The sequence below is a fragment of the Mus caroli genome, unplaced genomic scaffold (assembly GCF_978045245.1).
Source record: "Mus caroli unplaced genomic scaffold, Mus_caroli_1 scaffold_2, whole genome shotgun sequence".
Classification (NCBI taxonomy): domain Eukaryota; kingdom Metazoa; phylum Chordata; class Mammalia; order Rodentia; family Muridae; genus Mus; species Mus caroli.
Window position 1 is genome coordinate 128,507,296 of NW_028227257.1, and position 26,544 is coordinate 128,533,839.

At 39.9% G+C, this 26,544-nt stretch overlaps 1 protein-coding gene across 1 annotated transcript in view; it reads left to right on the plus strand.

Annotated features, from left to right (window-relative positions):
- Positions 1 to 26,544, plus strand: part of Neb (nebulin) — a 200,314-nt gene that overhangs the window by 67,479 nt on the left and 106,291 nt on the right. Inside the window, exons 47-66 of the mRNA XM_085834915.1 lie at positions 669 to 776; positions 2,026 to 2,337; positions 2,459 to 2,665; positions 3,225 to 3,329; positions 5,205 to 5,312; positions 8,587 to 8,898; positions 9,087 to 9,290; positions 11,929 to 12,033; positions 13,046 to 13,153; positions 13,479 to 13,790; positions 14,092 to 14,295; positions 14,523 to 14,627; positions 14,714 to 14,821; positions 15,984 to 16,295; positions 16,583 to 16,786; positions 17,240 to 17,344; positions 21,068 to 21,175; positions 23,375 to 23,686; positions 25,518 to 25,721; positions 26,024 to 26,128. Of these exons, the coding sequence (XP_085691041.1) occupies positions 669 to 776; positions 2,026 to 2,337; positions 2,459 to 2,665; positions 3,225 to 3,329; positions 5,205 to 5,312; positions 8,587 to 8,898; positions 9,087 to 9,290; positions 11,929 to 12,033; positions 13,046 to 13,153; positions 13,479 to 13,790; positions 14,092 to 14,295; positions 14,523 to 14,627; positions 14,714 to 14,821; positions 15,984 to 16,295; positions 16,583 to 16,786; positions 17,240 to 17,344; positions 21,068 to 21,175; positions 23,375 to 23,686; positions 25,518 to 25,721; positions 26,024 to 26,128 (3,648 nt within the window). The remainder of the gene's footprint in view (positions 1 to 668; positions 777 to 2,025; positions 2,338 to 2,458; positions 2,666 to 3,224; positions 3,330 to 5,204; positions 5,313 to 8,586; positions 8,899 to 9,086; positions 9,291 to 11,928; positions 12,034 to 13,045; positions 13,154 to 13,478; positions 13,791 to 14,091; positions 14,296 to 14,522; positions 14,628 to 14,713; positions 14,822 to 15,983; positions 16,296 to 16,582; positions 16,787 to 17,239; positions 17,345 to 21,067; positions 21,176 to 23,374; positions 23,687 to 25,517; positions 25,722 to 26,023; positions 26,129 to 26,544) is intronic.

Here is a 26,544-nt window from a genome sequence, read left to right on the forward strand (position 1 = left end):
CAAAGTGCCCCTTGAGCTAAGAGACCTACCAGAAAGAGTAAGTCCTGGGGCTAAACTATGAAATTTTTCCTAAAAGGAATTAAAACAATGGAAAGAAAAGATGGCTATTTTGAACAAACTGGGACAAGCCCTGCAATAAGGAATGCGAAACTTTCATTAGAAAATGCATTTGATATCTAACTCCCTTTCCTTTTTGTCCTAGCTCTGTTGGCTGGGTGGGAAGTCTCCAAGCTTGACAATTTTCTTTTTGTTTTTTTCATTGTTTGAATTCCACAAAGATTTGGAATTGCTGATGCTTTTTATTTGACTGTGGAATTCACAATACTATATAAGTAAAAGGAACGACTGTAGGACTAAGATGCCCTTTTGGCATGTGATGATGGCTCCTCTGTGAGCATTCTTTGCCTCTTATTTGATAAAAATAAACCAGAAAGAGCCTTCTGAACTTACTCATAGAGACCAGCTCATTTCCTTCCTGTAATGATATACCAAAAACATATTTGAGCTTAAATAGTTGCTTTGTCTTTTCTTCCCCCCACACAATGATGTTTCTTAGAACATTCAACCATTGATCCTCCAATAGCACATCTGCCCAACAGTCTTGCTATCAATGATCAGTCTTCTAGAATAAAGCCAGGTTTTCCTGCTGCCCCTTCTTCTCTTTGCAGAAACTCTATAAGCTCTCTCTGGAAGAATCTAGAAAGAAAGGCTATGACCTCAGAACGGATGCAATTCCCATCAAAGCTGCCAAAGCATCAAGAGATATTGCAAGTGATGTAAGTGAGAAGGGTGGCCGGCAAACAAGCAGAACAATACAGCCGCAGACACCAAGGGAATGGGATAAAAGAGTGAACCATGCTCTGGTGCCTGTGAACAGTAGACCCACTGGGCTCCACAATGCAGCTTGACAATGTTTGTGTGTCTCTACTGGCATTTCTGGAAAGCACACAAACAAGGCTCAGTGAGATGCTAATCATGGTGGAGCCCTCACACGCTCAGCTTCCCTTCTCAGGAAGTCTAGATGAACTCTCTGCTCCTTGGCCCTGAATTCCCAGCAGGATATTTCTCTTAGTGTAGCTAGGGTTTTGATCACTGGTGCTGATGATGGCTGTTCTTAAATACTGAAAAAACTTGGCATCAGCTGTGATGGGTGAACTCATACCCAGAAATTAATAAACCTTGTGAACTAGGACTCCACACACCCTGGAACAACTGGTGTACTGGGTCAAGGCTCATATGAAACTTGATCTGGGCCCCAGGAATCTGCTCTCAGAAGGTTTATGGTGTGAAGCAATGAGGAACACAGTGCACAGCTCTCCTTGCTGGTCAAGCCGGTCCTGTTCCTGACTGTGCTCTCCTTTCTCTCCCTGCTGGCATCTCCTCCCTCCCTATAGAACTCTCCCAGTGCTGAGATCCCCAAGCTCTTCCTATATATAGTACACTGGAGTCCATTGTCTTCCGTGACTCCTCCCCTGTAACCTTAACACTCAGCCCCATGAAATGAAGCAGACTAAGAAGCTCGGGGCTGCTCACTATCTCCTCTCTATGGATTCTGGGTGGGGACCGCAACATTTCTTCTTGGTTTTGTCAGTTTGGGAAGGGAAAAAAAATCCTCCAAGATACAAAGCTGCTCTAAAATTATGTTGTGTGTTCCCTACCTGAACTAATATTTCAGCAGCAAACGGCTGGCAGGTTTATTTCCCTGGCTGCTCATTTTCCCTCTCATTTACTGTTATCTTCCTGTAAGAGCAGAGTGTGAGCATTCATCACTGTAGTGCAGACTGATGTGCGCCCCAGTCCTTATTCATCCCAGGAGGTCACTCAGCATGTAGTCTCATATAAAATGGGCTCTCTGATAAGGACTCTGCTGCCAGGTTTCACAGGCAAATGTCAGAAATGTGTTTCGTCAACAGTGGTGCTGTACACAGGTGCCAGTGAAGAACTGACACTAGAATATTGACACTAGCACGATTTTCTTTTTAGCTAAGAAAAGTGTCCTTCACCTTATTCACATTTTCTTCACAGTATAAATACAAGCACAGTTATGAAAAGGAGAAAGGAAAAATGGTTGGTTTTCGCAGTCTGGAGGATGATCCCAAATTAGTCCATTCCATGCAAGTGGCTAAGATGCAGTCTGATCGAGAGTACAAGAAAAACTATGAGAAGACAAAGACCAGCTACCATACTCCTGCCGACATGCTGAGTGTCACAGCAGCCAAGGACGCACAAGCCAACATCACCAACACCAACTACAAGCGCCTCATTCACAAGTACATCCTCCTCCCAGACGCAATGAACATCGAGCTGACCAGGAACATGAATCACATCCAGAGTGACGTAAGAGAATCTTCCAGCTGAGGGCTGGCTGCGTCCCCACGTGGATGGGAATACCGTAGTCTTATACACCATAGTTCTGTGTCTTAATGGAAGACTTAATTGAAGTCCCTTTTCTTTATAGAATGAATATAAGCAAGACTACAGGGAGTGGTACCGAGGGCTTGGCTGGAGCCCAGCTGGCTCCCTAGAGGTGGAGAAGGCCAAGAAAGCAACCGAATATGCCAGCGATCAGAAGTACCGGCAGCATCCCAGCACCTTCCAGTTTAAAAAGTTGACTGACTCCATGGACATGGTACTGGCGAAGCAGAATGCTCACACCATGAATAAGGTAGAGAGAGCCATGCTCTTCCTTCCTTCTAAGCAGGGAGAGGTCAAAAGGCTATGGTCCTTATTTAGGGAGTTGAACTCAGGAAGTGGCAAGTGATTACAGAATGTTGCCCTGGGACATTTTGATGACGGTCTCTTACAGTGCCTTCCCTTATCTTCTCATTGGGTTAGAAATTGCTTAGACTTTCAATGCATATATCCTAAGTACTTTCATTCCATTCTAAAGATGGAACAGATGCAAAATGTTATTTTTCCAAATCTGATATTAAAGCCAAGTATGAGAGGACACACCTGTGACCCTATCAGTTAAAAGGCTGAGCAGGATGATGGGAAGCTCAAGGCAACTGATAGCTAGGTAGATTTATCTATACCTATACATCTATCTATATAATGTGTATATAAAGTTTTTTAAAAGAATATTAATTTTTTCTTTATTTCTCTTCTGAATCTTATCTTTCCTTACTGTTTTCTACTTTAAGTGCATTCAGATATTCTAATTTTTTTCCTATTTATCATTAACCATTATTCAGACTTAAAAGATCTCTTCTCTCACTCTCTAGCATTTATACACTGTTGACTGGAATAAAGACAAAACCAAGATTCATGTGATGCCTGATACCCCAGATATTTTGCAAGCCAAGCAGAATCAGACACTTTACAGTCAGGTAAAGAATGCATGCACAGTAATGGCATGTTTTGTCACAAAACGTACTAAGTTAAAACCTGATGTAGTAGAAAATAACATCTGTAAATGCTGAAACAGTTGAGTGACTCAAACTCTTTATTTTAGAGGGCTTTTACTATATTGTTAGGAGCATGGGCCTCAGTTGTGTGCCAGGAGTAGGCAGGAGCTGTTCAGGGAACTCAGTGCCCCCTCGCCCCACCCCCACTCCTGGGTTCTCTTTGAAGCAGCGTACTGGAAAGAGTGGTGGGGACAAGACTTGGTCTTACAAAACTTCAGGTTGCTCTCTATAACAATGTTTACCTGTGTTGATTCTAATTTACTCTGAAGCCAGAAGTTGCAGGCCTTGAGCGAATTAACACTTGTCAAACAGCAGGGAGTTAAGTAAAGGATTAATTGATAGGGCTTCTTTCTCGCTTGCCCAGAAACTTTACCTCTCACTTGTCAGTACTGAGGGAGGTTTGGAGCAATAAACTTTTACTGATCCATGCAAAAAGAGTCACCCGCTTGCAGAAGGAAAAGCTTTATATAAGCAAACATACATAAACTCACATATGTTTATATACAAATTCAGGTACACATACTCATACACCTTCATGCACTCCTGTTGGACTCAGCTACTTACTTATCTCATACTTACACACACACCTGTCCATACTCACATATACATCTAGAGCAAAAGTCCAAGCACCAATGCAGAAAGAACTCACTCGTTCTGGATGAAAACTGAGCTCAGGTGTAGACTGGCAGAGTTTTAATTGTAGTTTTCATATCAGAGAGGGCTTTAATAGCAGTCCTAATATAAAGGACTTAATAATTACTATTGTAATTTTAGGAATTCTTCTAGAATCATCATTAGGAATTAAGGAATCATCTCTTTGTCTATATAGCATCACTACAAGACAGTACATCTTTGTTGATCTTCAAAAATCTGTCCAATAGGGTGAGCTAATGCCCAGTATTAATTTTATAAGGACAGGGAAGACATATCAGCTGCAGAAATCATTGCCTAAGATTTTGTCCTTAGAGTCTTGCCTCTCAAAGGCTCTTTCATTGTTGTTCCACAATGAGACCTCTCTGGAAGATCACCTGCTAGCTTTTAGCCTTTGCTAGATGGCTCCTGACACTATATCTGTCCATCTGTGCAATCATTGTACTTTGACACAAAGTAGAGTTGCCATAATTATTAAAACATATAACTATGTCAAACATACCTGATAGAAGTTTGGCTTTGGCATCTATGAGTTGTTTGATACTAAGTGTGGTTCTTTCACTACTAAAATCAAGACCTGTGTCATTGGTTTGCCACGAGGGACAAATAAAAAACCCCTTAAGGTGCCCAGAACAGTACCCAGCACATAGAATGTCCTAGATGACTATTTTGCTATGGTGATTCTAACACACCTCCAACAAATTTGACTAGAACAGCTAGCATATTTATTGCAACTTACAAAAAGTTTTACTACTATTATCATGTAGGTAGTTGAAATTATCTGACCTGATTGTCTTTTTTTTAATTATCTTAATGTCAATATTTAAAGCATTGACCCAGGCTGCTGTTAACTACAGGGTGAAAGGTACCTTATAAACATGATAAGACCAGATGGTTGCTAAATAGTGGAAGCTTTGTTCAAATACATCATCACCCCAAAATGAAACAAAAAACAAAGCTAGATCACATGATGCTATCTATACCAGTGCTAAGTCTACTCCTATCAAGCCACCTGCTTGGTTCTGTATATGTTCAGAGTCAGGGTAGAGGATTTTAGGGTTCTGTGACCACTCTCCAGATATACTTTGGTGTATCTGTAATTTTAATAAAGAATGAATAGTGCTAAAGAGTCTCTTTACTTTTCAGAAATCCTATAGACTTGGTTGGGAAGAGGCTCTGAAGAAAGGCTATGATCTCCCTGTTGATGCGATTTCTGTCCAGCTGGCTAAGACATCAAGGGACATTGCTAGTGACGTAAGTCCTGGTATGGGTAGAAGAATGTATTTTCAGCTGGGTGAGAGATGTAGTGTTGATTACTTTTGAAATGTACTTCTGTCCCTTCACCTCTTTCTACCGTATTTACTCAGAATTGTCCCCCCCACCAACCCCCAAATATCAAAGGGGGCTTTTCTAATCACCTAGTGGGGCCCTCTACGGTGCTGTTCCAGATATTACAAAGAAACTAGATATTGCGGAGTTTTTTATGCTTTGCCTAAAATTAATATTCTTGTTTCCTTTTTGTCTCCTTTAGACAAATTTAGACCAGATAATAAATCAACTTTAGCAAGCACGTGTTGATAGTTTTTACCTGTATATGTCTGAAAGTTATGCATCATTGATTTAATTTAGCCCTTCCTTGCAATTGTAAAGTTATAAAGTTAGCCTCAGGCATTAAAATTTCAGAAAAGTTCCCTTTACATTCTCTTAGCTATTCATAGATCTGGTTCAGAGTAAAAGACCATTTGTGCTCCAAAGGGCAGATTTCACATATGGCTGGAAACGTTGGAACTTTTGGTGACATCCTACATTTGGTCCCCATATTCACTGTTTTTCTATAAATTATATTTCATTTGCATATAAATAAATATTTCAATTTGCTAATCCAAAAACCTAACTAGAAGAAATTCAGATGATCTTGGGTGGGTGAGAGAGCTTTGTGGGTCAATGAGCTTGCCAGCAAGCCTGACAATCTGTGTTGAAGCTCATGTGATAGAAGGAGAGCACTGATTCCCACAAGTTATCTTCTGACCCCCACATGTATACCGTGGCATGTGTAGTCACACATGCACACAAGTAAATAAATAAGTATAATAAAATTAATTTATGGGAGCTGTTTTATCATGACAGTAACTGCTGCCAAACCCAACAGCTTGAGTTTGGTCCTAGAGAGCCACATGATGGAAGGAAGAATATGACTCCCACAAGTTATTCTCTGACTTCCACATATGCACTGTGGTAGAAGCATATCTCTCTCTCTCTCTCTCTCTCTCTCTCTCTCTCTCTCTCTCTCTCTCTCTCTCTCTCTCTCTCTCCCTCTCCCCCTCCCTCCCTCCCTCTCCCAGCCCCCATATGTATGTGTCTGTGTATATGTTAATTTTTTAAATTATAGTTATGAAAACTGCAAAGGAGTTTGGTTTTAGAGGAATTAATTATCAAAATTTTATAGGGACACACTACCTCTTAAAACCTTTAAAACAATGATTTGCAAGCTGGGCATATTGGCCCATGCTTTTATTCCCAGCACTCAGGAGACAAAGGCAAGCAGATTTCTGTTACAGTTTGAGGCCATCCTGATCTACATAGTAAGTTTTAAGACAGCCAAAGCTACATAGTAAGATCCTGTGTCAAAAAGAAACAAAAAACCAAAACAACCTCAATATTTGCTTCCACATATAGGCTAACCTAGAAGAGGAGGAAGAGAGCCTAAAAATAGAATCTGACAAGAAATTCAAAGAATATAAGGGGAGATTCTATGTAATTTAACTGTGATACTCCAAAACCACCAGGAAGTAATTTGAACTCTCTGGCTTTCAGATTAAGACCTCATTAAATCCAACCAAAATGATGATGAGTGCACATGATAAAGCAAACTCATTTTCACTTAGTGCTATATGCTAATGATAATGAAGTAGTTGAAAGGGCATCAATAATTTCCAGGCAGTCCAATGGCCAGTATCTCCCCATTCCTCTTCTTGCAAATCCACTTCAAACTTTATAGTTAATTTGGCTACCTATGAACTCTCCCACCACAAGAGAAACTGTATTCTCTCTTGGCTTCAAATGGTTCTTATATCTGTAACATTTCATGGAGTTAGAAGTAGGTTTTAAGTAGGTAATTTAATAAGTTAAACTAATGGAGTTTAGAGTTGGAAGATACAAAGGTTGTTTGGTTCAATCTCTTGCCCGACATTCTGCCTTTTACTCATGAGCAAGGACTTGTACTGGCCTGCAGAGCAGGTGTTTCCTCTGTTGGGTTGTACTCAGCTATTGTCAGATTTCTTTCTGTTTGTATGTGGTATTTTATAATTTGCTTTAAATCTATATTCTGGAATATCACAAAGTAACTTATTTTTTTCTTCTACTTGACATTTTTTGAAACATTCTAGTTTCCTTGTTCTCCTTTGGTTTTGATTTTATAACTACAATAACCTTCTATTGGCAGTTCATTCTATTTGTGATTTGATTGTTTGTTTGTTTCATCATCTTAAAATAGTGCACAAAATTTTAGTGATTTGTTGCTACAGGAGCTCAGGGCAGCTTAAATGAGCTTCTGGTATGTGCTTATGTGTGCTGCATACAGAATTCATGGCTTTACTTTTTATAAGCAATGTTTGCCAGGCTATCCAAATCAAGGGCTGTGTCAGGTAGCTTTTGTATTACTGTGACCAGAACACGTTAGAGAGGCAAGACAAGACTAGTGCTCACAGTTTCCAAGGCTTCATTCATCCTGGCAAAACAGGCATGCTGAGCAGCCTCTGTTTGCATCACTGCAAGCCAGAAATATGAAGACAGGAAAGCTGACCCTCATCTGGCTCTCTCTTTTTCCCCCTTTCATTCAGTCCAGGCTCCAAGTCCATGGGACTCTATGGCCCACATGTAGAGTGGGTCCTTTTCATCTGGAACTACCCTTACAGATACATCCAGAGGAGTACCTTCAACCTTTTTAGATGATTCTATATCTAATTTGTTTTACTTTGGTTATCTGAAATCTATATCGTTTATTTTTACCTGCTTGACAAGATGGTGAGCTCTTGAGGAACTTTGTTTCTGACTAACATATCAAGATATTTCTATCTGTGCCCACAAGATATAGATCCCAATTTAGACATATGATATAATAATATAATCATGTAAAAATTCTCCAATCTACATTTTTGCTTGTTCACCAGATCATATATCTTCATAATTTTTTTCTATGCCATCCAGCCCCTATCTTTTCTCATAAGCATGCAACAAACATTTTGCTAAATGTTATCCTGAAGTCAGACAACAATGTTGGGCACATATTTCTGCCTTTACATAGAACCAATTTCTCATGATAATCTCCCTTGATACTTGGCGGCATTACATTCTTTAGATAGATCTAATTAAACAGAGCTTACTTAAGGACAGAAACACTTCCTGATAGGTTAGCTCAGAAATCATTTTTCATACCCATTGTTTTGGGGGGAAGTATAGCAACAAAGCAAGGTAAGTTTGACTTAGCTTTTTTTTATGTTATTAAAAAGACTCTGTTTCCTGATTTCAGTTTAAATATAAACAAGGCTACCGGAAACAACTGGGACACCATATTGGATTCCAGAGTGTGCAAGATGACCCAAAGCTTGTGCTGTCGATGAATGTAGCCAAAATGCAGAGTGACAGGGAGTACAAGAAGGACTTTGAGAAGTGGAAAACCAAATACACCAGCCCTGTGGACATGCTGGGCGTGGTGTTGGCCAAGAAGTGCCAGGCCTTGGTCAGTGATGCTGACTACAGGAACTACCTACACCAGTGGACATGCCTGCCTGACCAGAATGACGTCATCCAAGCTAAAAAGGTCTATGAGCTGCAAAGTGAGGTCAGTGTCTATCAAATTTGATTACTTAAAATCACTCCACATATTAATAGCCATTTATGTGAGGGAAAAAAACAGATTGGAAAGAGAAATTATCCTCGACCCCCTCAAACACCTGTCTGTAACTAGCATCTCCTAGTCATGGTGAAGGGGAAGATGGTTTTTTGATGGCTTGTTTTGTCCTTTCCTAGAATATGTATAAGTCTGACCTAGAGTGGCTGAGAGGCATAGGATGGAGTCCCCTGGGTTCTTTGGAAGCAGAAAAGAACAAGCGGGCTTCAGAAATCATCAGTGAGAAGAAATACCGCCAACCTCCAGACAGAAATAAGTTCACCAGCATCCCTGATGCCATGGACATAGTTCTGGCTAAAACAAATGCCAAAAACAGGAGTGACGTGAGTATTTCTTTAGAAATATATTGACAGAGCATGGAAAATATTATAAAGAAACAAGTTTGGGGTGGTGTTGTTTGTTTTGTTGTTTTGTTTTAACCACAGAGTCATGTCTCCCTTAAAGGGATATATATATATATATATATATATATATATATATATATATATATATATACACACACACATATATATATGCAAAAAAGTTTAAATAGGTACAAATGATAACTGCATAGGTCTTAAGAGGCGCTTTGTACACGGTGCTCCATGTGTCCTTCATTTTCAATGCATACTTAGTTCTTACCTGATACACTAGAGGCTGTGTTTCACAGCAGAGCTGTAGCTCTTCTCCAGGTAAGAAAACATTCACAGACAACAGTTTTGTTTTCCAAAAGCTGAAGCAAATACAAGCCTGCCAGTTTCTTTCTGCCTCAATCTCCAGTTCTTCTCTCTTTGCCTTTGTGATATGCTTTGAATACAAAGGGTGGAAGACCAGGCGAGCACATTTTCGGGTTTGTTTTTGTTTTTTCTCCCCATCCCACCCCTGAACATGGCTTCTTTCTTAGAATTTTAATGAAGGGGGCGGGAAGCTCTGAATGGAGAAGTTAAGCAAGGGAAGGACTAGACCATAAAGGTGACCAAGCCCTGTCCTAGTTGCAGGGGTGCTGAATAGCAATCCTATTGGGGCTTTGCACACCCAGGCAGAAGCTAGGGTGTTTGAGTCTCTTCTTTTGAATATGCTGAACTAAATAATATTAGCATTCATTATGCATTCTGCGGGATCAAGGTAGCATATAATATTGAGGAAATTTCTCTACCAGGACACTCTTGTACCCTAGAAGAAATTTGACAATACCTAGAAAGTTTTCCCCTTGGCTTGTCCTGACTTGGAGGTGGTGTGCTACTGGCCTCTAGTGGATAGAAACCAGGCATGGCTACTGAAAAATCCCCAACGACACAAGACTGTGTCCTACAATCAAGAGCCACCCAGAGTATAACACCAATGATTATGAGGCCAAAAAGCACTGGCGTTCCTACCAGAAAGATTAGGAAAGAACTTGAGTAAACATAGATTAATATTAATGGGTCTTGTTTCAGTTTGGTCCTGAAGGCCTAATTAACTTCTCTGAGCCATTTGCATGATAGAAAGCATATTCATACAGAAGAGAAGTACAAAATCTAAGGAATTAATGAATCCTTAAAATGTTTATACTGGAGGGCTGGTGAGATGGATCAGTGGATAAAGGCGCCCGCTACCAAGCCTGAGCTCTTGCATGTGATACGTGGGGTCCACAAGAGTGAGCAAGAAGCTGCTTCTGCAAGCTGCTGTCTCTTGCCTACACATGCAAGCCATGGCACCTGAACCCTATATGCACATGCACACACACACAGAGACACACACACACACACACAAATACACACACACAAGTACACACACACAAATACACACACACACACACTAAATCAATTTTAAGTAACAAAAACTTATTCAGTTTTACTACTAATACCCTTTGTAGCAAAAGAAAAATGTTCCCCCTGGTTGACAATGCAACTGGGAGTCCCACCTTGCATTTATTCTTACTCTAGCTTATTTCCTCTCTGTCTTCTAAGTCTTTGACATTTGTGACAGGTGCAGCTTCTCCTTCACCTTGGGCTTTCCAAGGCGTCCTTATGATGATTCAGATTGTGTCTTTTCACGAGGAAACTACGCATTGTGTACTGCTCAGCCCTCATGGCAGGAGAGCCCAGGATATCAAGTTGTCCTGTTGCTGAGCATTTTAACTTTTATCACTTGCTTAAAGTGACAGTGCCAGATTCCTCTACTGTTGAGTTAATCGTTTTATCCCTTGGAGAAAAATTTAAAAACCAAGTCTCACTATGTATTGCTGGGTGACCAGGAACTCTCTCTATATATGTAGACCAGGCTGCCCTCAACCCCACAGAGATGCCAGCCTCTGCCTCTCAAGTGCGGGGATTAAAGACCTGCATTACCACATTTGGCAGCATATCACTACATGGACCAGAAATGGCATTCAAAACTTGTAATTGAGTTTTTGTTGATAAATTTGATACTGTATCAAAGAATATTCTATTCTTCAAACTTTCACTTTTATTTAACTACCAAGATTTTTAAATTTGGTTTCCCTTGGTCTTCTATGGAAGACAGACATGAAAATGGTTTTAACACATCCAAAAGATTTTGATAAAATTTAAACTGTTCTTTTGGGGAAATCCCAACATTTTTGTCAATTTACTTATTCTCCAAAATAATTGTATAATCTTAAATAGTAAACCAAATGAGAACTAAGATTCCCTAATTCCTAGGCATAATTTAAATAGGTCACCTTTTGATAAGACAGTTAAACACTCAGGGGGATTTTACTGGCCAAAAAAAAAAAAAAAAATTGTTGATACTACTTGATAGTATCAACAAAGTTTTTATTTCATGTGTTGATTTCCATAGACAATAGTATCCATAACTTCAAAAAGGTGATCCATAGTCTGTGTTTGAAAGGTAGTTGCATTTCAGATAAGAAAATTATGTGTCTTTTTATATTGTGGTCTTGTTATAATGCCATCTGGAGCCAACTGTTGTATTTGAGCCTGACAATACCACTGATAAAATTATTGTTTCTCATTTTAGAGACTTTATAGAGAAGCTTGGGACAAGGACAAGACTCAGATCCACATCATGCCCGACACTCCTGACATCATTCTGGCTAAGGCAAACTTAATCAATACAAGTGATGTGAGTTTACAAATTCAGTGTGCCTTTTCAGAAAGCTCAGTTAATCACTTCTAGGTTGGCGAAGTTGTTTAAAAAAATCTTTTGAATTCCAAATCATTTTAATTAGCAGACAATGAAGGACTGATTCCCTATTTGCTCTTTCTTGTGTGGGAAGAATCTATTTTTACTAGATTTTTATTGCTTACAATGTTTTGTGCTTCACAAATAGTTTCTAGGTGAAGTTTTTAACAAGTAAGCAAACAATCAATTGAAGGATATTTTCATTTTTACCAGATTACTCTGCTGGCAAATGTTAACCTTTCAAATGTATGGATATAAAAATTTAAACATTCAAACATAAATCCTGAACCCTAATAGAGTGGTTTTAATGTTAAAGAATATGCGGCGGTAATACTACAAAGACTAAAATATGAACAGAAGTCTAACATCAGTAGGCAATGGATTTCTGGGTAAAAAATACGTTTGAATATATTATGAATTATTCAGTTACATCACAATCTGAATGAGCAAATTATAGGCAGAAGTTTTTAAATTCAATAAAGTATTTGTTTAATTATGAAGGACCACCAGTGGCCCCATGGGATGAGGTAGATACTCACTCATGATGCACAAGCTACATAGAAGGGATAGTCACTCACTATTATTTTTCATAAGAGGAATCCATAAGGAAAATAAGACTGAAAAACTTTCTCTTATTTCTAATGGAACACAACATTATCTGGAAAATACCACCAAAATGATAATTCATGTCTCTATCAGTTAACTTTGGTTGCATTTTCTAAAGTACTTGGGAATTTTGTGTGTTTGGTAATCAGAGAGCTGTAAAATGTAGAACAGGATCATTAGCAATTCATAGACATAATATCCAATCACATAGGAGTGGTCTAGAGTATAGAGACTATTTTCACAAACTCTTGAAGTATGCAGTACATTGGCTTAATTATTCTGCTTATTCGTCATACCGTTTCTGAAGAACTGTTTTCCCAAAGTGATTGTCTCCACCTCTCAACAGAAACTCTACAAAATGGGTTATGAAGAACTGAAGAAGAAAGGTTATGATCTTCCTGTCGACGCCATTCCAATCAAAGCAGCGAAAGCATCCCGGGAAATTGCCAGTGAAGTAAGTAAGATGTTGCGCCCTGTAGATAGTGGTTCGATTGCAATGGGCGTTATTTTTAAATGAGCAAACATCATCTAAGGAGTCACAAATTAAAACAGGGTGATGATCCCAAACATACAGTGTGGGGTAAAAATAAGACCAAAAGTCAGTTTGACTGACTATTTGTGGCTGAATTTAGCCTTTAATCTTGCCTATCAAAAAGCAGAAACATGTAGCTCTAGGGGCTTAGCAAGATATTTAGAATTAGTAAAGTTTGAAAATTGCTACAAAGGTAGCAACAAAAGTTAAGTTTTTAAAGGAATGAGGTATTCCTTTGTTCCTTTAGTACAAATACAAAGAAGGCTTCCGAAAGCAACTCGGCCACCACATCGGGGCTCGGAACATCAAGGATGACCCCAAGATGATGTGGTCCATGCACGTGGCCAAGATCCAGAGTGACAGGGAGTACAAGAAGGACTTTGAGAAGTGGAAGACCAAGTATAGCAGCCCAGTGGACATGCTGGGCGTGGTGCTGGCCAAAAAGTGCCAGACCTTGGTCAGCGATGCTGACTACAGAAACTACCTACACCAGTGGACATGCCTACCTGACCAGAATGACGTCATCCACGCTCGGCAGGCCTATGATCTCCAGAGTGATGTGAGTCTAAGATTTTCCTTTGTTCAATGAACTAGTCTGTCTCCTTTCCTAAATTAGTGAGTTTATACACTGATGCTCAAACTCCACCTAGCAATCCAAGCAACGTTAGTCTGCAAAGAAAGAATCTACGGTGGAATGTTCTAGATAGCTGATCATTCTCCACACATTTCTCTCACTTTACCAAACATTCAGGAAGTCAAATGTTAAATATTACAAAAATGTCTGTATCATGTAACAACATACACGTCCATCTCTTTGAGGATATATGCTTATATTTGTGATTTGTCACTTCAAATTTCAGAATGTGTACAAGGCTGATCTTCAGTGGCTGAAAGGCATTGGCTGGATACCTTCTGGTTCCCTCGAGGATGAGAAAAACAAACGAGCCACTCAGATCCTGAGTGACCATGTTTACCGTCAGCACCCAAATAAATTCAAGTTTTCCAGCCTGATGGACTCCATGCCAATGGTCTTGGCAAAAAATAATGCTATAACCATGAACCATGTAAGTCTTTTGCATGAGGGAGGTATTAAATGTTTCTGACAACAGTGGGCGTCACTGTTCCTGTAGAAAGAAAAATCCCATTAAATTCTTCTCAATAACATTAAGGTGTCTCTAAACGAAATGTTTCTTACTGACAGAGTCATGGAAACCTGAACACATCATGACATTAACTCACAGAGCATGGCTTCAAAGTGTTAATTATTGGCCTGTCTTCTTCTTGTTCTTAGCACCTCTATACAGAAGCTTGGAATAAAGATAAAACCACTGTCCACATTATGCCAGATACTCCTGAAGTTATATTGGCTAAACAAAACAAAGTAAATTACAGTGAGGTAAGCAATGTATTTGTAATACGTGATATATTTTCCTTAGATTACGCTTTGTAAATGAAACTTATGATTATTTATGTCTCTTGCAGAAATTATATAAGCTCGGCCTGGAAGAAGCCAAGAGGAAAGGCTATGACATGCGGCTTGATGCCATTCCTATCAAGGCAGCCAAAGCCTCCAGGGACATTGCAAGTGACGTAAGTACACTGGGGAGATTAGGTATGCGGGGGGAGGGGGGTTCATCTTAGATTTGGCTCCAGGATCACCTGGCTCTCTTTAATGTACAATGGACCAAGCTATGATGTTAATGTTGTTGCTAATCTTTGATTATGTCAGCCATCAGCTTAAAATAATGGTACTAAACTTGTGACTTCCAGCTAGTCATCAGCCGTAGTAGTGAGCATTTCAGTGTGCCATTTTGTTTTGTTGGGTTTTTTTTTTCCAACACAAGGTTTCTCTATAACAGCCCATGGTTGTCCTGGAACTTGCTTTGTAGACCAGGCTGGCTTCAAACTCTCAGAAATCTACCTGCCTCTGCCTCCCAAGTGTTGGAATTAAAAGCATGAGCCACCATGCCACACAAGGCCATTTTTAAAGAAGCATACACATGTGCTTTGGACATCTCCCCATACCCTGATACCATCCCCCTTTTCAATCTTTGCTTTCTTTAAGAGATGGGTTTGCCCACATTGCTAAGGTTTTTTTTTTACTCATGTTTTTGTCATTGAGTCAAAAATACATTGTTATTTTGTTTCGAAAATATAGGAAATGGTCATCACATTTAAAAACAAATGACCAACATAAAAGAATTTATTATTAATGTATAACTGTATAATGGCATGCCTGCTATGACTATCATGCATGTTTATAAAAAATTCTAATGACATAAAAATGCTTATGCAATAATTATAAAAAGCAGACAAAGCCGGGCGGTGGTGGCGCACACCTTTAATCCCAGCACTTGGGAGGCAGAGGCAGGCAGATTTCTGAGTTTGAGGCCAGCCTGGTCTACAAAGTGAGTTCCAGGACAGCCAGGGCTATACAGAGAAACCCTGTCTCGAAAAACCAAAAAAAAAAAAAAAAAAAAAAAAAAGCAGACAAAACCCATTAACTTATGACTCATATTCTAATTATATTCTTCATTACACGCATTCCACAAAGAGCTCTGTGCAATAAAATAATATATTTGCTTTCCTTTTCTTTTTAGTATTTTGCTTATTTTCTTCATGATATAAGATACAACATAAACTATATATTCAAAGGAAACCATTACATTTAATGAACACGATAATTCTGTCCTAGGGACTACATTTCTCTAAAGGTCAAAGCAGACAACTAGCAGTCTTTTTCTTCTTGTAGTTCAAGTACAAGGAAGGCTACCGTAAGCAGCTGGGCCACCACATCGGTGCCCGCGGTATACATGATGACCCCAAGATGATGTGGTCCATGCACGTGGCCAAGATCCAGAGTGACAGGGAGTACAAGAAGGACTTTGAGAAGTGGAAGACCAAGTATAGCAGCCCAGTGGACATGCTGGGTGTGGTGCTGGCTAAGAAGTGCCAGACCTTGGTCAGCGATGCTGACTACAGGAACTACCTACACCAGTGGACATGCCTACCTGACCAGAATGACGTCATCCACGCTCGGCAGGCCTATGATCTCCAGAGCGATGTAAGTATTGATGATCATAAAGGCAGGATCAGTGAGTTTATTCCACAGAAGAAGGTTTAAATAGATGGCCCAATGCTCACCTATGCCTTCAAGTGTGTGAGGGATAGCATGCATGCTCTCCTTTTGAATGCTAATCCTTAGCATTCATCCAAAGTGAAGTAGTGCTTGGACCTGCTACCTACTAAATTATTTTTTTAGGAGTCTTCTTACTTGATTTTATATCTATTGGCTAAAAATGCATTCCCAATGTGGAGATAAATATTTATGGGCAATGTATGTGTCAACAGAATATGTACAAGTCTGATCTCCAGTGGATGAGAGGCATCGGCTGGGTGCCCATTGGCTCTTTGGATGTGGAAAAATGCAAACGGGCCACTGAAATCTTGAGTGACAAAATCTACCGTCAGCCCCCAGACAAGTTCAAGTTTACCAGTGTGACTGATTCTCTGGAGCAAGTATTGGCCAAGAATAATGCCATCACTATGAACAAGGTGAGAGGTCAGAGTTCAGGGAAGTCACATGGGGTGGCTGAAGCTAAATCCAAGAAACAGGAAGATGGTTGAGAGGAGTTTTATACATTAAGACATTTATAGCTACCTTTTATCATTTATTTCTCTAATCTGTTATCCACCTAGTATGATATTCATATTTTACTATTGATTTCAGTTATAGTATTCCTTGATTTTGATAAAATAGCTTATTTTGTGGAAAAATAATCACTGCACTGAAATACTTATTCTCACTTTCCTTTTAATTTGTATGTGTTTTCAGATTATCAGAATATATATTACAAATATATATTCCACTATGAACTAATTAATTGATGACATGTATATAAAATGCTGTAACCTTGTCTCCTTTGTTTATATATTTTCTGTGGTCTTGCAACTCCTATTGATTAGACATTGGTGTTTTTCCTGATGAATGTATATCCTCTTTGATAGCGTTTGTACACAGAAGCCTGGGACAAAGACAAGACGCAAATCCACATCATGCCAGATACACCAGAAATCATGTTGGCGCGAATGAATAAAGTCAACTACAGCGAGGTGGGAATACATGCCAATTCTTAGAAAATGGTGCTGTTTTTCACTTCCATTGTGATATAAATAAGACAGTTATATCTTCTTTTATCATTTATTTCTCTAATCTGTTATCACCTATTATGGTATTCATATTTTACTATTGAGTTCAGTTATTATTACTTCTTGGTTTTGATGAAGTAGCATATTTTAGAATGCTGTTTTTCACCATTCCATGGTGATATAATGATGAATGGCAGCTTTGTAAAGAACCACCTTTTTTTATTTCATGAGAAAAGTCACATTTGCATTTCTCAATCACTATCATAAGTGCTAAACTTTATGATGAGTTATCATTTAGGGTAATACAATTTTTGCATTAATTACAAGAATTAATGATTTCAGCAATAATCATAAGATGAAGTGCATTTTCTTTTATTTAACTTTCTTCTCTTTTTCAAACATTTTATCTTATGTTTATGGATGTTTGTCTATGCACCATGTACATGAGTGGTGCCCACAGAAGCCAGAAGAGGGTGTTAGATGCCCTGGGTGTTCGATGCCCTGGAACTGGTGGTACAGATGGTTACTGATGGCTGTGAGCCACCATATGAGTGGTGGGAATCAAACCCAGGTCCTTTGGAAAGGCTGTCAGTGCTCTTAACCACTACGCCAACTCTCTAGCCTGGTTGTTCTCAGTCCATGGGTTACAACCCTTTTGGGGGTCGAACGTCCATTTCACGGGGCTTGCCGAAGGCCATCTGTATATCAGATATTTATCTAATGATTTATATAGCAAAATTACAGTTAAGAAATAACAAAAACATAATTTTATTATTAAGGGTCACTACAACAAGAGAAACTGTATTAAGGGGCCAGAGCATTAGGAAGGTTGAGAACTACTGCTCTTGCCCCTCTTTATTAACTTTTGAAATAAAGAAATTAAAGACAGACTATACATGTATCTCCCCTTAGTGCTAATGCAAAGCCTCATAAATTTACTTTCCATGTCTAGTATATTGCTTTTAGATTATGCTGTAGTTTAAAGCTTATGATTTCTAAAGTATAAGAATAAATTCATGATCTAAAATCCCAGAACCATGAAACAATACATAGAGAGTCTATGATGGAAACTCTGCTGGGATTATATATAAATGAGCCTGTTTCTTTTTATGGCTGGTGAGCATGAGATCATGTGCCCTCATTTTAGAACCTGTGTCTTAGGTAGAGAGGTCAGCCCCTCTCCGGGAGAGACACCCCACTCAGGATTGTGCCACCTTTGCCTAAGAATTTCCAGTGACAAAGAGCTTATTTCATAAATCAACCTCTTTGTTCTGGAAATTTCCATCAAAAACTGTTTCTCTTGGAATACTCCCTTTGAAAATCCCAAAGTCCTCTGAAATTGGCAGTACCAATCTGTACACAGAGATACTGATATCCATGAGTGTCCTTCCTTACCAGCCCCACCCCAGGTTCTGTTTGCATTAACATCCCTGTATTCCTAGATATTTCTTCAGCGGGTCAGATGTGACTCTAAGCTAAATCAAATACTGTGAGTGGGTTATAAGCAGAACTGAACACACGAGCTGGTTTTCATCTTCTGGACCTATGGCCAGCATTCCTGCACTCTGCTGGAGCACGTTGGCTGCTATATCAATGCTAGTGTACATGATCTTGAATCCTCTTAGACGACAAGACCTTTCACAAAGGCTAAAGTTAAGCTATATTTCCGCTAGGTTGAGTATGTGCATTTGTAATTTATATCTATCTCAAAGACTGTCATTCATCTCCGTGTAATTTCTTCCAGTTAGATTGACGCTACGGGTTTCAGCCTGTAGAGATCTTGTGAATCTAAGATTCTGGGACAGGTGTGTTATCTTTTTCTCTGAGCTTTGTGCCACTGGCAAGTTGAATGCCATTTGTCTGAGAGGACAGAGCAATAGACTATTAACCTTATCCACAATGGAACTCAGAGACTTTAGACAGAATCACAGGTCTAAAGTAATTTTTGGAGGGGTGGGGGTGGGAGGCAGACTGGAGTTGTAGTGATTGTAGAACTGGCTCTTAATGGCCACCCAAACTGAAAATATCAAGTCCTCAAGCAATTTCTTCTGGAATTTTTGAACCTGTACTGCTGGAAACTTCCAGAGACACCATAGTAGAACAATGTTGCTAGGAAGGCGTGGCAGGAAAGAATCCCTTGGCTGAGTGCCTAGCCCACCCAATCTCTTTTCTTGCCATTCTCTTTATACAAATTCAATACTTTTCTGTTTTAATCTCAGTTAAGATGGGAGAACACAGTGTAAAATTATTTGACCTTCTCCCTCTAAGATTTTTCTTGACTTCTAAAGAAGTAAGCGACAAAGACTGCCCCGCCTCCACCAGTACTGGAGACTGAATTCAGGGCCTCAGATGCTAGCAGACACCTTATGGTGGAGCTAGAGCCCTAACCCTAAGTGGCACGCTCATTTCTTACATGCAGGTGTTCTGTTCCAACTCCAAAATCTTTTCAGTCCCTGTCTGACATTCCTCTCTGGTCGCTCATTCCAGTCCTTCCTGTGCTCTGTCTTCCAACTACCAGCTTAGTCTTTGGAAGCCTAGCTTATCTTTCAACGTAGAACTCAAGATCAGCCCTCTGCAGGAACTTCCCTTATTTTTTTAAATTAGATATTTTCTTTATTTACATTTCAAATGTTATCCCCTTTCCTAGTTTCCTCTCTGAAAATCCCCTATTCCCTCCCTGCTCCCCCTGTTCCCCAACCCACACACTCCCAATTCCTGGCTCTGACATTCCCCTATACTGGGGCATAGAATCTTCATGAGATCAAGGGCCTCTCCTCCCATTGATGACTGACTAGGCCATCCTCTGCTACATACACAGCTAGAGACATGAGTCCCACCAGGTGTTTTCTTTGACTGGTGGTTTAGTCCTAGGGAGCTCTCAGGGTACTGGTTAGTTCATATTGTTGTTCCTCCTATAGGGTTGCAAACCCCTTCAGCTCCTTGGGTCCTTTCTCTGGCTCCTTCATTGGGGACCCTGTGCTCCATCCAATGGATGACTGTGAGCATCCACTTCTGTATTTGCCAGGCACTGGCAGAGCCTCACAGGAGACAGCTATATCAGGGTCCTGTCAGCAAAATCTTGTTGGCATCTGCAATAGTATCTGGGTTTGGAAACTTCCCTTATTCTGAGATCACAGTAAAACATGCACACACATACACACATACACACACACACTCCTTCCTGAACCACTGTTGTCTCTGTGGTTGAACTGTGTTGTTAAATTGCCTCTTGTGGTTTGGCTTCTCAGCAGTTGGTCCCCTAAGTTACCAGGCTCTCATCACTTCTCCCAGAAAGTCGAAAGCTGAGGGAGTCCTCATCTTCATCCCTGCTATGTACACAGCATACATAGTCACAGACACAAAGCCAGGCCAAATAGAGTAAATTACTTTCTTTAAACAATTCATCTACATGTTTCCCACCTTAGGTTTTAGCTTAATTTCTCTGGAAATTTTTTCCATGTACATCTGTTTATTTAATTCATTGTAAACGTTTAGAATAATCTGATATAATGATCTTCATAGGTATTTTCTTTGTTGCTTAAGAAGACTTGGAACTCAGAAATTACATCATAATGAGCACTATATGAAGAGTTTTATGAATTGTTCAAATCCTCTATTACTTTTTTTAGATATGAACATAAACCTCTAACTGATTGCTTTCTTTTTGGGGGAATGACCCAAATTTAGAGTCTGTATAAACTTGCCAATGAAGAAGCAAAGAAAAAAGGCTATGACTTACGAAGCGATGCCATCCCTATTGTGGCAGCCAAGGCCTCCAGAGACATCGCCAGTGACGTAAGCTATGAGTTCTCTTCCCATCTGTGAGCAGCATGGTGTGGTGTTTTCACTGTGTTAAAGCTTTACAAAGTACTTTCCATAGGTTGCACATGGTGGCATGTCCTTGTAAAGCATTTAAGAGGCTGAGGCAAGAAATCTTCCTTAAGTTTGAGGTCAGCCTCCACCATGCAGTGAATACTAGACTAACCAGAGATTTATTCAGGGTGTCTTAGTTAGTATTTCTATTGCTATAACGAAATTCCATGACCAAAAAGCAAGTTAGAGATGAAAGGGCTTATTCAGCTTACACTTCCAGATCATTGATTATCAACAACAGAAATCAGAACAGGAATTCAAACGGAGTAGGAAACTATAGGCAGGAGCAGATGTGGAGGCATGGAGAAGTGTTGCTTACTGGCTTGGTCCTCATGGCTTGCTCAGCCTGCTTTCTTTTAAGAACTCAGGACCACCAGCTCAAGGATGGTCCCACCTACAATGGACTGGGCCCCCCTTAACTGATCACTAATTAAGAAAATCCCCTACAGCTAGGTCTTATGGAGGCAGTCTCTCAACTCAGGTTCCCTGCTCTCAGATAACTCTAGCTTGTGTTGGGTTGAGTTGACATAAAACTAGCCAGGACACAATGTGATTTTCAAAAAAAAAAAAAAAAAACCGAAAACAACAACAAAGCCTATCACCCTTGTATGAAATTTTTCAGAAACCTGGCTTTGGAAGGAATGGAAAAGTTGCTATTTATGAAAAGGATTTGTGTGTTTTCAGAAAAAAAAAAACACTTCCCAGGAAGAGAGCATGAGAGAAGGCTAGAGCAGAGCTGCAGGCTTGGATAGTTATGTAAGAGTGATTACAGGTTCACAGGAGAACCTGCTGTGAAACTCCCAAGCCTACATTCTATTGAGGATCTGGGTCTAGCTTTATGTGGTGTTTTAATAAATAGTATTTAAAGATGCACTTAACACCTGACGTTACAACTCACCCTTGTTGGATTAAGAAGAAAAAGTATTTACCAGTATGAGATAGAGGCTCCTAGCCCAGGCTTACACCTTACCTGTCGCCCCTGGCTATACAGTGTAGCACCCCCTTTCCCTGCCCCATCAGGGTAAGACTATCCTGCTCTCCTGGTGCCTTCCAGATTCTTGAGGAATGGATACCTGCTGTAAATATCAAGGGTCACTATTCACAGATATAGTGGTGGACTATTTTTTATACTAGAAGTGGCTCACCTTGTTTTTTGTGTATCAGCCCCTTCTCTGCCTCAGCAAAAGGATGCGTGCCAACAGTCATAAATAATTAAAATAATATTTTTAAGAACTCTACTAAGAGCTTTCTATGCCTTATCTTCAGATTCTACCCAAAGTGGTAGATACTATCATTATCTCCATTTTATGAATTATTCAAACAGCTTTACTGAAATCAGCCTTAATATATGGTGAAGTTTAAACTAGACAAACTCCTCATTCCTTCCCACTATGCCATGCCTCTTCCCATTGATTTATCTATACTTTCTAACTCAGTTATCTTTAAAATTGGAAGCCTAAATTGGAGAGGATTGGCTTAGGTTCCACAGCAAAGTCACTGAACTTGTGATAATAATAATAATAAATAATAATAATAATAATAAGCACTGTTGACCTATGTGAAAGTAGAACACAATGACCTTAAGAGCTCACTTAACCAGATGAGTTGCTATAGCAACTTTCCAATATAACCAGTCTTTATCATGATGATAGAAATTTGCTAATACCGAATATTTGAATCTGGTGAGGAATGCCTCCTTTGTTACACGAGATAGCCACTTTAAGCTACTTTCTAGGATTAATAAACACACAATGTTTCCAAGTGCATTCCTTTCCTACCATACTTTCAGTGTATAAGGTCCAATTCTTCAGGATCCCCTCGTTCAAGTGGCCTCATTCTGATTCTTATGAGTGATGTTCCCAGGTGTGTGTGCTTCCTGCTTTCCAGACTGTATCTTAGTGCCAGACCATAGGTTACTTGAGGTAATCTATGTATGCTGTATGAAATCTATCTACTTCACCACATCAACAGGCTTTAAGGGTAAAGGCCAGGATGCTGGCTGGAGTTGGTGTTCATCAGAAAAAAATAAGTTAATCTATGATGAAAGTAACATGATTTTGTACAAATCTGTTACATCAAAGTGTTTATAATAGAAGTCTGATTTGTGAATTTTCACTTTAGTACAAATACAAAGATGGCTACCGCAAGCAGCTGGGCCACCACATTGGGGCTCGGAACATCAAGGATGACCCCAAGATGATGTGGTCCATGCATGTGGCCAAGATCCAGAGTGACAGGGAGTACAAGAAGGACTTTGAGAAGTGGAAGACCAAGTATAGCAGCCCAGTGGACATGCTGGGTGTGGTGCTGGCCAAGAAGTGCCAGATCCTTGTAAGCGACATAGACTACAAGCATCCTCTCCACGAGTGGACATGCCTGCCTGACCAGAATGATGTCATCCATGCTCGGCAGGCCTATGATCTCCAGAGCGATGTGAGTATGGTGCTTATAAAAGAACCTCCAAGCTATATGAAAAGGTTAGCCCTTACACACAGTCCATGGCCTATTCTATCTAAAACTCATTGGTTGGTAAATGACATCCTTATAAGGAAATGCTGTTCCCTAACTACATTTGATTCTATAAAGACAAAACTCTAATTAAACAAAATGTGAATCAAGAGTCCTCAAAAGGAAAACATTTTCTTAATTCTTCAGGAAGTTAACTTTTTTGAAAAAGCAAATTTTTAGTTTAAAAAAATGACTCCAAAAGGTTGGCGATGTAACTCAGTGGTAGAATGCTTGTCTAGTGTAAGGCCTGGATCTAATCTTCCAGCACCCCCCACACACAATTACTGTAGAATTTGCTATTGGTTTCCTCTGTAGTTCTAGTCACAGGACTGCTAACGACACTCTGTCTGCTCCCAGAGGATGCTGAAGCTGCTGCATTTGCAAGCTGTCGGACAGTTTTGCTGACATTTGCTCCATTTGTGTGGGGTGTCAGATGCTAATGACTAAACCGAGCGTCTATTGGCAGCGGATGGCTGTCTCAGATCTGGGTGTTTTATAAACGTGTGAAGCGATTACAAAGCATTAGAGAGCTTTGGAGAGTGAGATAAATCCACAATAATTATACGTCAATGACTGAGCTGTACAGCCACCTGCTCTGTGTTTTGTGGTTTGTGAAGAAGTGTAGTTAACAAGGGTTAGCCACATACAGGAGCAACAGTGATAGACTGCTGGAGGTTGGTTGCCAAGTGCCTGTCCTGGACAGCTTTTCTCCTGTAGTGGCTGGTCTTGGTGCTGCAGGAAGCATTCGCTGCAGATACAGCAGTACTGTGCTAGCCAGCCTTGCTGTGGCTCCTTAAGCCTAATGAGCAGGCCATGCAGGGCTGTGCCAGAGGCTTTGTCTGTGAAATTCCCACTTATCTTTCTCATTCTGCTCCCAAGGCTACTAGCTGACTACAGTTTCAGTACCATTGTTGAGGGAGTAGTTTTTGAATACTTATGGGGTATGTAAAAACCTTTAACAGAAAAAACATGGCTGAAAACTAACTGAGAAACATATTGCAAGATGAGTGACTGTGCAAACCTATCATATGCCTCCTACCCTGAGAATGGGATGGGAAAGTGGCAGAGACCCTAGCCCGGTAACATGTGCAATGCCCCCAATCTTGGGTGGTATGGTAGCTATCCACATTTCTGGGGACCAAGCCGTCCTTATTATTATTCTCACTTTAAGTCACTCATTTTTTACGAAGATAACTTGAAATATAAGAAAAGAGTATACTGAAGGCAATAATCTGGTTCAGCCCAACCCCCCAAAAACCCTACATACACTTAAGAGTTTTCCAAACCACATTGCTTCACATTCCAGTTTTCATTAAAATATGTATTAATACCCCTTTACATGTTGGCAGTATCCTTAGAAAGTAAAGGTTTTGATAGCCACAGAATGCTTCGTGTGGCTAAGGATTTCCTGGCAGCTTGTTGTGGGCCATGTGTGGTGCTTCTTCTCACTCTGGGTTGGCATTCTGTCCTGTGTACATCATTTATAAAAGCCATTAACACGACCCACAGATGTTAGTGGGATCATTCTTTTCCTTACAGTTACATAGTTGGCATATTTTATTGTGAATGGAAAGCATTCCTGGGTCATTTTTGAACATAGTCCTTCTGTCCACCTGCCTACTACGCTAAGCTCGCTTTCTATGAAACAATAGAATGTCATTTTCTTATTGATGCCCTTTGCATCTTTACCATAAATGGGCTTGGCACTGCTCTTTGCCCTTGATGAAGACTCTCTGGCCCTTTTTCCTTTCCCCAGAATGTGTACAAGTCAGATCTCCAGTGGATGAGAGGCATTGGCTGGGTCCCCATCGGGTCTCTGGATGTGGTCAAGTGTAAGAGAGCCGCAGAGATCCTGAGTGACAACATCTACCGCCAGCCTCCAAACAAGTTCAAGTTCACCAGTGTGACTGATTCTCTGGAGCAGGTGCTGGCCAAGAGCAACGCCCTCAACATGAACAAGGTGAGGCAGCCACCTCAGAGTTCCTAAGCACCTTTCCACTTGAGTGGCTAGTGGATTCAAAGTTCTCCCAAAGGGACAGGGCCATATTTAACTTTTAAATTGTCCTTGAAATCTAGTAAGTCTTGTTGTTTCCTGTTTGAGTCTTGGTAACAAGCAGTAAGACCCAGACCTCTAGATAATGCCTAATATCCAAGTCTAGCTTATTTTTCCTAATTGTACAAACAATAGTCCTGTTTTAATTTGACTTTCTGGAGTGCCTATCTTAAATGGTTTTCTTTCAACATCTTACCTTATTTTTATAGCGATTATACACAGAGGCCTGGGACAAAGACAAGATTCAAATTCATGTAATGCCTGATACACCGGAGATTATGCTGGCAAGGCAGAACAGAATCAACTACAGTGAGGTAGGGGCTGCCAAAGCCATGTGGAGAGTCTATGGTGGTGGGAGATACGGAAAGTGATAACATTGCTCTTTCATGTGAACATTGACCCATCCCCTTTCATTTCTGGATCACATGCTATATTTCATGAGATTCTGCAAGTAAAGTGAGCTCATGTTGTTTCTTAGATGTTGAAGTTATTCCTAAAGTGAACCAATAGACCAAGGAGTATTCTTTGGCACTTCTAAAGGGTCAGATTGCCAGATAAAATATTTACACCATTATTTACACCAATAAATAATATTCATTTGCCTGGAATTCAAGGTGTTAAGCTACATTAAAGTGCTATATTTTAATTGTCTAAGTCTCATAGTCCTGGCCAGGAGTCTTTATTAATGAACATCTTTTCCACACATTGGTCTTGAATTAAAATGAAGGAG